The sequence below is a fragment of the Xyrauchen texanus genome, chromosome 45 (genome assembly GCF_025860055.1).
Source record: "Xyrauchen texanus isolate HMW12.3.18 chromosome 45, RBS_HiC_50CHRs, whole genome shotgun sequence".
In the NCBI taxonomy this organism is placed as follows: Eukaryota; Metazoa; Chordata; class Actinopteri; order Cypriniformes; family Catostomidae; genus Xyrauchen; species Xyrauchen texanus.
Window position 1 is genome coordinate 554,449 of NC_068320.1, and position 11,268 is coordinate 565,716.

The following is an 11,268-nucleotide window of genomic DNA, read 5'->3' on the forward strand; positions in this document are numbered from 1 at the left end:
TAACACGAGAACTACCGGAAGTCTATAACTACCAGAATGGCCATAGCGCTCATTCTGACCGTTCATACTAGACTGTACCAAATGTCATGTCATATTTACATTCGACTCTTCTATTGAGGTTTTAGAATGAAGCTTCTAATGTCTGTCGTCATATTTTATGGCGTTATCACCCTAAAAATATATTGAATAAAATAGAATAATATGGATCAAATGGAGCGCCAAGTGAACGCAGATAGTCCTACATTATACGATCTTTTTTGTAATATATAATAGTGCTAGACTATACAAATACACATATATATATATATATATATATATTATATATTAGCTGCTAGACTGCCCGGAAGGTGCGTGCCTCGCTTTGTGTACAGCGAGTTTTTTCACCAGTGAAAATGGTTTTGAAAGTCTAAACGTCAACAAACATGGATTGAGGCGGAATATTTCGTTAGATAAAAACATGTTGTGAATTTTGGAAATTATTACATCTATCCTTTTTCAAAACATGTTGACTTTTGGACTTTACAACGCTCTGGAGTTATTGGAAACAATCCTATGCAGCCACCACTGGAATCAAAATCCATGAATAAATGAATCTGTTATATTAATAATAAACACCAGGACACGAAATTTTAATTCTAATGAATGTGAAAATGTATTAGTTCATCGACAACCACAGAACTTGCTATTGTAGCTAATTACAGATACAAATTTGATTTTTTATATAATTATTCTCTTTGTAAAATAAAAACAAATCAATACAATAGCTTATAAAAACATCACCAATGTGTATTTCAATGCATAGTAAAAACCTTAGACATGTATGAAACACACACAGGCCTAACCCAAAATGGCCAAAACAGTTAATAAAGAATATGAACATTCGCTAAACTGTGGGAAAACTGATTTAGAAAGCAATATTTGTTTTACTGTGAGCAAAAATATCATGCTGTAAAACTATAATGAAAATAGTATGCTGTAAAATCATTCTGAACGAATTCTCCTAAAAGTGGGCTCACTTGAACAAAAAAGGGGGCCCCCTTTTAGAAGAATAATTTAATATAAATAATCAAATTTGTATCTGTAATTAGCTACAATAGTAAGTTCTGTGGTTGTCGATGAACTAATACATTTTCACATTCATTAGAATTAAAATTTCGTGTCCTGGTGTTTATTATTAATATAACAGATTCATTTATTCATGGATTTTGATTCCAGTGGTGGCTGCATAGGATTGTTTCCAATAACTCCAGAGCGTTGTAAAGTCCAAAAGTCAACATGTTTTGAAAAAGGATAGATGTAATAATTTCCAAAATTCACAACATGTTTTTATCTAACGAAATATTCCGCCTCAATCCATGTTTGTTGACGTTTAGACTTTCAAAACCATTTTCACTGGTGAAAAAACTCGCTGTACACAAAGCGAGGCACGCACCTTCCGGGCAGTCTAGCAGCTAATATATAATATATATATATATATATATATATGTGTATTTGTATAGTCTAGCACTATTATATATTACAAAAAAGATCGTATAATGTAGGACTATCTGCGTTCACTTGGCGCTCCATTTGATCCATATTATTCTATTTTATTCAATATATTTTTAGGGTGATAACGCCATAAAATATGACGACAGACATTAGAAGCTTCATTCTAAAACCTCAATAGAAGAGTCGAATGTAAATATGACATGACATTTGGTACAGTCTAGTATGAACGGTCAGAATGACTGCTATGGCCATAAATGAATGATGGCAATGACGCAATCGGAAAAGAGCTATACACACACCGGAAACTGTAACGCGTGTGCACGCGAAATTATCTCGTGCGGACGCGATAGTTTCTCGTGCGCACGAGAAAGTCTCTTAGATTTTTTTTTTTGCACAGGTCACTTCGGGGGCTCCGTACCATACCCCATAATGACTAAGCAAAAACAGATTTTTGTTATCTCAAAATTATATATATATATATATATATATATCACATTAACATAAGTATTCAGACCCTTAATTCAGTAATTAGTTTGAGCACCTTTGGCATTGATTACAGCCTCAATTATTTTTGGGTATGATGCGACAAGCTTTGCACACCTGGATTTTGGGTTTTGTGCCATTCTTCTCTGCAGATCCTCTCATGGTCTGTCAGGTTGGATGATGACCATCAGTGGACAGACATTTTCTGGTCTCTACAGAGATGTTTGATTAGGTTCAAGTCCGGCTCTGGCTGGGCCACTCAAGGACATTCACAGAGTTGTCCCTGAGCCGCTCTTGTGTTGTCTTGACTGTGTACTTAGAACCTCCGACTGGGCTGAAAATAAACCTTTCTAACATGACAATGACTCTGAGTGCTCTGGACCAGGTTTTCATTAAGGATATCTTTGGGGAGGGTCTGGGTATCTCAGCGAGTAAAGACGCTGACTACCACCCCTGGAGTCTTGAGTTTGAATCCAGGGTATACTGAGTGATTCCAGTCAGGTCTCCTAAACAACCAAATTGGCCCGGTTGCTAGGGAGGGTAGAGTCACATGGGGTAACATTCTCGTGGTCACTATAATGTGGTTCTCGCTCTCGGTGGGGCACGTGGTGAGATACATGTGGATGCCGTGGTGAATAGCGTGAAGCCTTCACTCCGCGCTAACGCGCTCAACAAGCCACGTGATAAGATGCGCGGATTGAAAGTCTCAGAGGCAGCTGAGATTCGTTCTCTGCCACCCAGATTGAGGAGACTCACTATACAATCATGAGGACTTCGAGCACATTGGGAATTGGGGAGAAAAAGGGGAGGAAAAAAAGGTTATCTTTGTGCCTTTTTCTGACCAGTTCCGCAGTACCTGCCGCTGAAAAATTCCCCTACAGCATGATGCTCCACCACCATGCTTCACCATTGGGATGGTAGTGCACAGGTGAGGAACGGTGCCTGGTTTCCTCCAGACTTGACACTTGGAATTGAGGCTAAACAGTTCAATCTTCAATTCATCAGATCAGAGAATCTTTTTCTCACAGTCAGGTTTTGTCAGAGTCTTTTACGTGCATTTTTATGTGTTTTGCACTGAGGAGAGGCTTCTGTCTGGCCACTCTACCATAAAGCCCAGATGAATGGAGTGTTGTAGTGATGTTTGTTCTTCTGCAAGTTAATCCCATCTCCACACATGATCTCTGGAGTTCTTGGTCACCTCTCTTTCCAATGCCCTTCTCCCCCGATCGCTCAGCGCCCAGTTCTAGGAAAAGCCTGGTTCTTCCAAACTTCTTCCATTTAAGAATTATGGAGGCCACTGTTCTCTTGGGAACATTCAATGCAGCCTTATTTTTGTATAGCCTTCCCCAGATCTGTGCCTCGACACAATCCTGTCTCTGAGCTCTGCAGGCAGTTCCTTTGTCCTCATAGCTTGGTTTTTCCTCTGATATGCATTTTCAGCTGTGAGACCTTAAATAGAGTGGTGTGTGACTTTCTTAATCATGTCCAGTCAATTGAATTTGCCAAAAGGGAACACTAATCAAAGTGTAGATATGGGATGTACCTGAGCTAAATTTCAAGTGTCACAGCAAAGAGTCTGAATACTTCCAGGTATGTAAATGAGAACGGTTCATGTGTGTAATATTTAGCAGTTCATAATTCAATTACATGTGGTTACCATTTACATTTAACTAAGTTACCATGTTTATGAAACAACAATAACTGACTTTGCCATGATTTATGCCATTTACTTCAATACATTTAATAAAAGTTACTTTCATAGTTTTACTTGAGTGTTTTTCACATGAGCTAATTTTAATGAAGTAAATTACCATAAAGGTATCATTACTGCAGACTTGATTATGACAGTTGGATGCCTTTACATTGATTCATAACAGGTTTAAAAATGTTGTAGACATTATGTAAACATTTTGAAAAAACAGATATATAACATGAAAAAATTAGCTTTCATGGCAATTACTTGTTTGTTCTGTTTAGTGTCCCTTTATTGTTTGTTCTTCATTTCAATGATCAGTAACTCATTGAAAAAATCATTAAAAAGAACATTTTGGGTTTTGCATAATTGTTTTACATGCATTATTAATATTAGTATTATTATGCTGTATGGCTCCTAAAGGTGAGTTGTAAAAAACTTTTGAAATTAAATAATAAGTCCTTTTATGAGGTATAATGTTTTTTAAATTATTGTATTGATCAATGTGAATCATTTAAGCTTCTCATTTATCCTGAAGTTTGAGTTTTATTTAATTTAGTACAGCGTTATTTAAAAATGGTCAAACTCTCATGTTATAGAATACACCTTATCAGTCCATATGCTGTATAGTCAACACAAACTGAAAGTATGCAACACCCAAAACACAACTCAAGTATCACAATTAAATGATTTATTAGCAAAGAAAACAAAGCTTTTCCCAGCATTTGCATGATCCAACAGAGCAACATAAGTCCAGTGCTGACTGCATGCATAATATCAAAGTGCTTGAGTCTCATTTATGGCATAACACTCATATGACAAGCCCAACATGAAAACCAGGGCCTAACAAAGTATAATACAGAAATTCATTTATACAAACCTTCCATGTCTTACAGAGAGAAAAAACAAATAATATATCCTAACAATGTTCAAATCTACACATTTATGCAGGAAGTTTTCTAAAAACACATGTTACTGCCATAACCCCTTTGTTTTATAACCCTGGCAGTGATTCTTATTACATGTTATTGTATTTGTCTCTGATGTAGTTTCTGTTGTGTACTTTTATCTATATGAAGTAACAGATATTGCATTAGTATTTGATCTTTATAAACTACATAAATGACATGAAAAATGTAAATGTCCACTGTTTTATGTTGTGTTTTATTCTTCAATGTTTCATAATAGGTCAGCATTTAATAAATATAACTCTGGTATGGACCTGCAGTATGAATGTATTGTCATTTAAAAACAAATATTTTTTTTTTATTCAATATTTTTTAATTCTGCAATTTTACTGGCTGTCTTAGACAAAGCTCCACTGTTATGATGTTCAGTGTGGAAGTGAATAAAGTAAATGCCCTAAAGTACGAATTAAAGGGATAAGATGCTTATAATTGCTGTATTGGTGCTGTATTAATGCTGTATTGGTGCTGTATTAATGCTGTATTAATGCTGTATTAATGCTGTATTGATGCTGTATTGGTGCTGTATTAATGCTGTATTAATGCTGTTTTAGTGCTGTATTGGTGCTGTATTAATGCTGTATTAATGCTGTTTTAATGCTGTATTGGTGCTGTATTTATGCTGTATTAATGCTGTATTAATGCTGTTTTAATGCTGTATTCATGCTGTATTGATGCTGTATTGTTCATTTACATAGACAAATCAACACATTGTCTTTTAGATTCTTTGTTTTACCTCTAATACTTTGTCATTATTGTACAAAACCTATAAAAACATAAACCTTGTTTAAAGTGCTTTCGGTTTTGAAAGACGGCATTTACACTCTAATTAAAGGTATTATTTTTAGATCTGACACTGATAGTACTGGCAGTTCCACTTCCTGATACAGACCTGTGCATATTATAGAGGACTGGCAGCAGTTTTGCTTACATAGCATCATTCCAAGTTGACTATTGTTTTTGCTGTTGTGAATTCTTAAAATCTCTTACTAATTGATCAATTTGATTTCTCTTTTTTTCTTCTTCTTATTATTATTTTTATTATTTAGGAGAGACCAGGGCTAGTTGTCGCAATGAAATGTAAAAGTCCAATTACACAAATGTGTTTTGTCCGTATCGTAATTTTGCAATAGTTGTTGGATAAAACAAGCAAACACAATAAAAACACACTAGTATACATTGAGAAAAGTTCCAACTACAGTGCATAATGAAGGTAGAATATATATATATATATATGTCTTTATTCCTGTGTAATAACAGTGAACATGTTCAGTATCTTTTTTGCAATGAAGACTTTATGGAACAGTATGTGCCTTTACAGATATTGATTTTCAAAAATAAACCCACCATGAGAAATATTCTCTGGAGTAAAAAAGTATGACAACTAGCCCCGGTCTCACCTATGATTTATGGATATGACAATTAAAATGTAACAATAGTACAGCATAGTTTGAATTAAGGGTTTTTTATGAAGCCATTCTTAATACTTTCATTCCACAATTGCAGAATCTATAGGACAGGAGAATTTGATTAGATATAAAGTTTTGAAATCACAATCATACTATCCTTATCCTACTGAGGTAGATCCAAAGAAACCAATGACTGACACACAAACATTACAAAAGAATACATAAAGATGCTCAGAAAAACAAGAAAACACGACAGTAAATGTTTCAATGTTTTTTGTAAAGCAATGACTAATGCAGAGGGTATAGTATGTCATTCAGCTGTATGTACAAGGACCATATCCTAAAACACTGTCCTTGTACTTCTAGAATTGTATTCGAACTGTCATGGACCATCAGTGCATGCTAAGATATGGAAATGATTCCCTTAAGTGTAAGAGTTCTTATTGAAACATTTGCACATGGACACACTCTATGTGAGCTTGAGGGCTGAAGGCACTATTAAATTGTAATGAATTATTTTCTAGTTTGACACAGACAGACAGACAGACAGACAGACAGACAGACAGACAGACAGACAGACAGATAGATAGATAGATAGATAGATAGATAGATATTAAATATATATGAAAAGTGAATAAGTATGAAATATTTACATGTTTAAAAGCTTTACCTAATGAAGTCATACTATCTAACTGATAATACTCACTGGAACAGTAGTTTTAATATATATTTCTGAAAGCTTTTAATGGGCAGTTGTAGAGAGTTGTACTGTCAGTTTGACAATTTGTGGAAACTGTTATTTTTAACATATTAATTATAGCAGGATACAGTACCATATCAAACAGACCTTACATTTTCATAAAACATGCCGTGATCTGCATAATTAATGAACTGAGACTCGTTGAACATTCAGTTTGTAAATGGTTATCAGTAGCCTTTGGCAGACACAAATAAGCAAACAAACAATAAATAAAATAAGTAACAAATGTTGCATGTTTAGTAAAAAGTAATAATTCTACATGCTGATAAAATACTTGTAAAATGAGTCACTGAATGACTGAATAACTTATAATCTTTCGGGATGTGGTGCACTGCTAAAATATTAAAACATCCCAAACAAGCTGTCAACAGTAGAAGCATCTGCCTTCCAGTGAACCTATATATGCTGCCTTCAAAAGCTTTTGGAATTATCGTAAATATAAGTTTCCTTTTCAGAATTTGCACATCAATGCTCCCACAAGTCATATTTAGGACTTTTGAAGAGTCCGAGTTGGGAAGAGACATAATGTTTCAACATTGCAGAGAAGAGCTTGGTTTCTAACGTTAATGATAGGTTTTATCATTTGTTCTAAATGCCACTACGTATATCAGTATTCATTTGATGCATATGGTACATTTTTACACAGAGAAAATAGCATGTATTTGACCAAAATTACGTTGTCGTCAGCAAGCTGACTGACATCTATACTATCAAAATAAGACTTCCCCAAGAAATATCTTCCATGTTTCCATCAACAAAACAATCAAACAAGACATACTTGTAATTACGACTTCAGAAGAGGGAAGTAGGTTAATTTTGAGCATTAAAGGCAGCATTAAAGTAGTTCATTTCTATCTGTGTAATTCTGTCTTTAAATGGGAAGTGCATATCTTTTTTAAATTCTTACTCATATCCCAACTTAATATGCAGTGACAACTATAAATAAACTATTTGTGTGTTTGCAATTCCATTTGGTTCCAATAGTGGCACAGAAATTACACATCTGACAATGATGTAGTATTTGCTGTCCATAGGCAGGTTTTATACTATTCTTCTTTAGACAAATTTAAAGGAAATCATATCTTGAGATAAAACATATGTAATGAAATAACCCAATCAATGTATTATACTATTAATATACTATAATATGTACAGTTGTAGAATCTGTAGAATCCCCTAGAATTAAACTATCGATCTATACATCTGTGAGAAGCTTCCCTTTGTTTACACAGTTCTGATTCGCAACTGTACAGTTCCCAGTTCGCAGGTTCGCCTCTCTAAAGTTATCAATGCTATTATTAAGGTTATCATCTATTTCCATGTATTCTGACTTGCTGACAACAGAGGAACTGCGCCGACTGGAGTTGGAGTCGGATGCGATGTTTGGATTGCTCACAGTGAGGAGTTGGGCCTGTTCCTCACCTTCAGTTTCTCTGTGATAGAAATAGTTAAAGTTGGACACAATCACAGGCACCGGTAGTGCGATCGTCAGCACTCCAGCAATGGCACATAGAGAACCAACTATTTTGCCTCCAATGGTAACAGGGTACATGTCTCCATACCCTACAGTTGTCATTGAAACCACCGCCCACCAGAAGGCGTCTGGAATACTCGTGAAGAAAGACTCCTTCTCCTCTGCCTCAGCGAAATACACCGCACTGGAAAATAAGATGACGCCAATGAAAAGAAAGAAGATTAAGAGGCCAAGCTCTCTCATACTGGCTTTCAGAGTCTGACCTAAGATCTGAAGCCCCTTGGAGTGTCTTGAGAGCTTGAATATCCTAAACACCCTGACCAGGCGGATAACCCTGAGGATGGCCAAAGACGTGGCCTGCTCCCCTCCACCCTTTGTCTCCTTTCCACCTTTGTCCTCTGCCAACTCAGTTCCAAGCGTTATGAAATATGGAATAATAGACACCAAGTCGATTGTGTTCATCATGTTTTTAAAGAAAGCGGGTTTACTTGGGCAAGCAAAAAAACGAACAATCAACTCGAAGGAAAACCAGATGATGCAGAGTGTCTCCACGATAAAGAATGGATCGGTAAGAATATTTGGTTTGTAGTAAAATGTGCTGTTGCCTATAATTTGGATCCGTCCTTGCGGATCTTCTTTCAGCTCCGGTAGAGTCTCCAAACAAAATATAACAATGGAAATGAGAATAACCATGACAGACACTATTGCTATCCCTCTGGCAGGGCCCGAACTCTCGGGATGCTCAAACAGCAGCCAGACCTGTCTCTGAAACTCATTCTCCGGCAGGGGGCGCTCTTCTTCACGAATAAAGCCCTCGTCCTCACGAAATTTCTCCATAGCCTCTTCTCCAAGCTCATAAAACTTAATTTCCTCCGAGAACATATCCAAAGGAACATTGACAGGTCTCCTTAACCTTCCTCCCGACTGATAATAGTAAAGGATGGCATCAAAACTTGGACGGTTTCTGTCGAAGAAGTACTCGTTCCTTAAAGGGTCAAAGTAGCGCATCCTTTTCTTGGGGTTGCCCAGCAGAGTGTCTGGGAACTGGGCGAGAGTCTTGAGTTGCGTCTCGAAGCGAAGCCCTGAGATGTTGATAACCACCCGCTCGCAGCACTCGGGGGAATACTGCGAATCCTGTGGATGCCCCTGCAAGGTCGAGGAGGTTTCGTCCATGTTATCTCCACCCACCACCACAGTCATCCTGGAGCTCCAACTCGCAGAACTGGATGGCAGTGAAAGTTCAATCGGTTTGAGCGCACATCCAACAGTCCTGTCTTGTTCAAACAGTCAACGACCCAACGGGTCTTCCAGCATCATGTTCCACCAAACGTCAAACATCTCCATGTTAAGTGGAGCACTACACCTGCTTCGTGTGCTCACCTTGTAGGCTAGAAAATGAAGGGGAGTAATGAGAGACATCTGATACCATGATGGACAAATAAATATTTCGAAATATAAGACATTTTTAATGGAAAAAAAAAAGTTTCTAATTAGTATTTGTGTCTTGTTTTCTAGCAAAACATCTAAAGATCTAAAAACAGATACATTTACCTGAAAATAAGCAATGCATATTTTTACTCTTGAAACATGGTAGTACGAAACAGCAGATATTGTTGACTTTTGTATGACAAATTGCTTATGTCCATCATTTGTAAGTTGCTTTGGATAAAAGTGTCTGCTAAATAAATTACAAAATTATGACATCTTCAATATTCAAGTTTATCTGAAAACAAGTAAAATCTTGCACAGTTTTGCGTAAACATTTTAAGGATTATATATATTTTTACTGGAAAACAAGACTTTTTTTCAGTCCACACCCAATCCTGGAAGATCCTAATGTACTATAAATAATATTGTAATGCATTCTAGCCCAAAACTCAGTACAGAAGTACCGTAGATAAAATTGTGGAATATCCAATATTGTTCTAAAAATCAAATAAGATCCTATTGGATGAAATGCATTTGAGTAGGGGCATTCACGGTCATACTCTGTACACTATGTATATATCCTGTTATCATAGCCTATATTAAACTAGTCTGTTTCTTATTAAACAAACACAATGACGTTACAAATAACTAAACACGGAATCTCTGAAGATATTAAAGCTGCATATACATTACACAATTTGGCAGAATGAGCATGTGTATTTCTAACGCAAATCACGAGAAGGACACAAATGATGCCGACAGTGATGCTATAAAATGACTGTCTCATACTAACGTGGGCAATATGTTTCTTATAAAACAAACACTATACTGATGTTAAAAAGAACGAAATGATGGCTCTCAGGAGATATTACATTTGCCTATTCATTTGTCAATATAACGCAAATCACGAGAAGGACACAAATGATGCCGATAGTGATGTTATAAAATGACTGTCTTATAGGCTACTTACGTGGGCAATACGAGTGGAGAACGGTGCGGCAATTTCTGCGCAAAACCTCCCGTGTGTTTTTCTATAGCTCTCACATTACAGCCCAACGCGAGCTAGTGCTGTCCTCAAATATCCAAACAGCAAGAATATAATAGATCCACAATATTCATCCTATCTAGCAGGTAAAGTAAGTTCCCCAAACCCGTACTGCAGAGTAGAAGACACACACACACACACACACACACACACACACACACACACACGCGCGCACACACACACGCACAGTGAGAGAGAGGGAGCGAGAGAGAGAGAGAGAGAGAGAGAGAGAGAGAGAGAGAGAGAGAGAGAGAGAGAGAGAGAGAGAGAGAGAGAGAGAGAGAGAGAGAGAGAGAGAGAGAGTTGAAGTGTAATGCGCAATGCAGACAGATTCGAGCATGTTTGCCAAGTGTCCTTCTCCACACATCTGATGGGGGAACACTACAAATGAATAGCGCAAAAATAACTAGAAGAAATTCACATTAAACTTGACTATTTGCATTGGTACATTTAGTATGTAAGAATATGTACATTTTGTAAGTTTACATTATTTTGTATTTTTTTGTAAACATTGAAAGTA

The 11,268-nt window shown here is 36.5% G+C and overlaps 1 protein-coding gene across 1 annotated transcript; it reads right to left on the reverse strand.

Annotated features, from left to right (window-relative positions):
- Nucleotides 1–4,303: 4,303 nt before the first annotated feature.
- Nucleotides 4,304–10,867, reverse strand: LOC127637174 (potassium voltage-gated channel subfamily A member 1-like). The gene is made up of 2 exons (XM_052118103.1): nt 10,674–10,867; nt 4,304–9,663 (listed from the first exon to the last, which is right to left on the reverse strand). Exon 2 carries the CDS (start codon nt 9,473–9,475, stop codon nt 7,997–7,999), a length of 1,479 nt encoding a protein of 492 aa, XP_051974063.1. The 5' UTR covers nt 9,476–9,663; nt 10,674–10,867; the 3' UTR covers nt 4,304–7,996.
- Between the last annotated feature and the right edge of the window lie 401 nt (nt 10,868–11,268).

Bases quoted from the DNA above. Each gene is read 5' to 3' on its own strand.
- LOC127637174 (XM_052118103.1), bottom strand. From the start codon at position 9,475: ATGACTGTGGTGGTGGGTGGAGATAACATGGACGAAACCTCCTCGACC.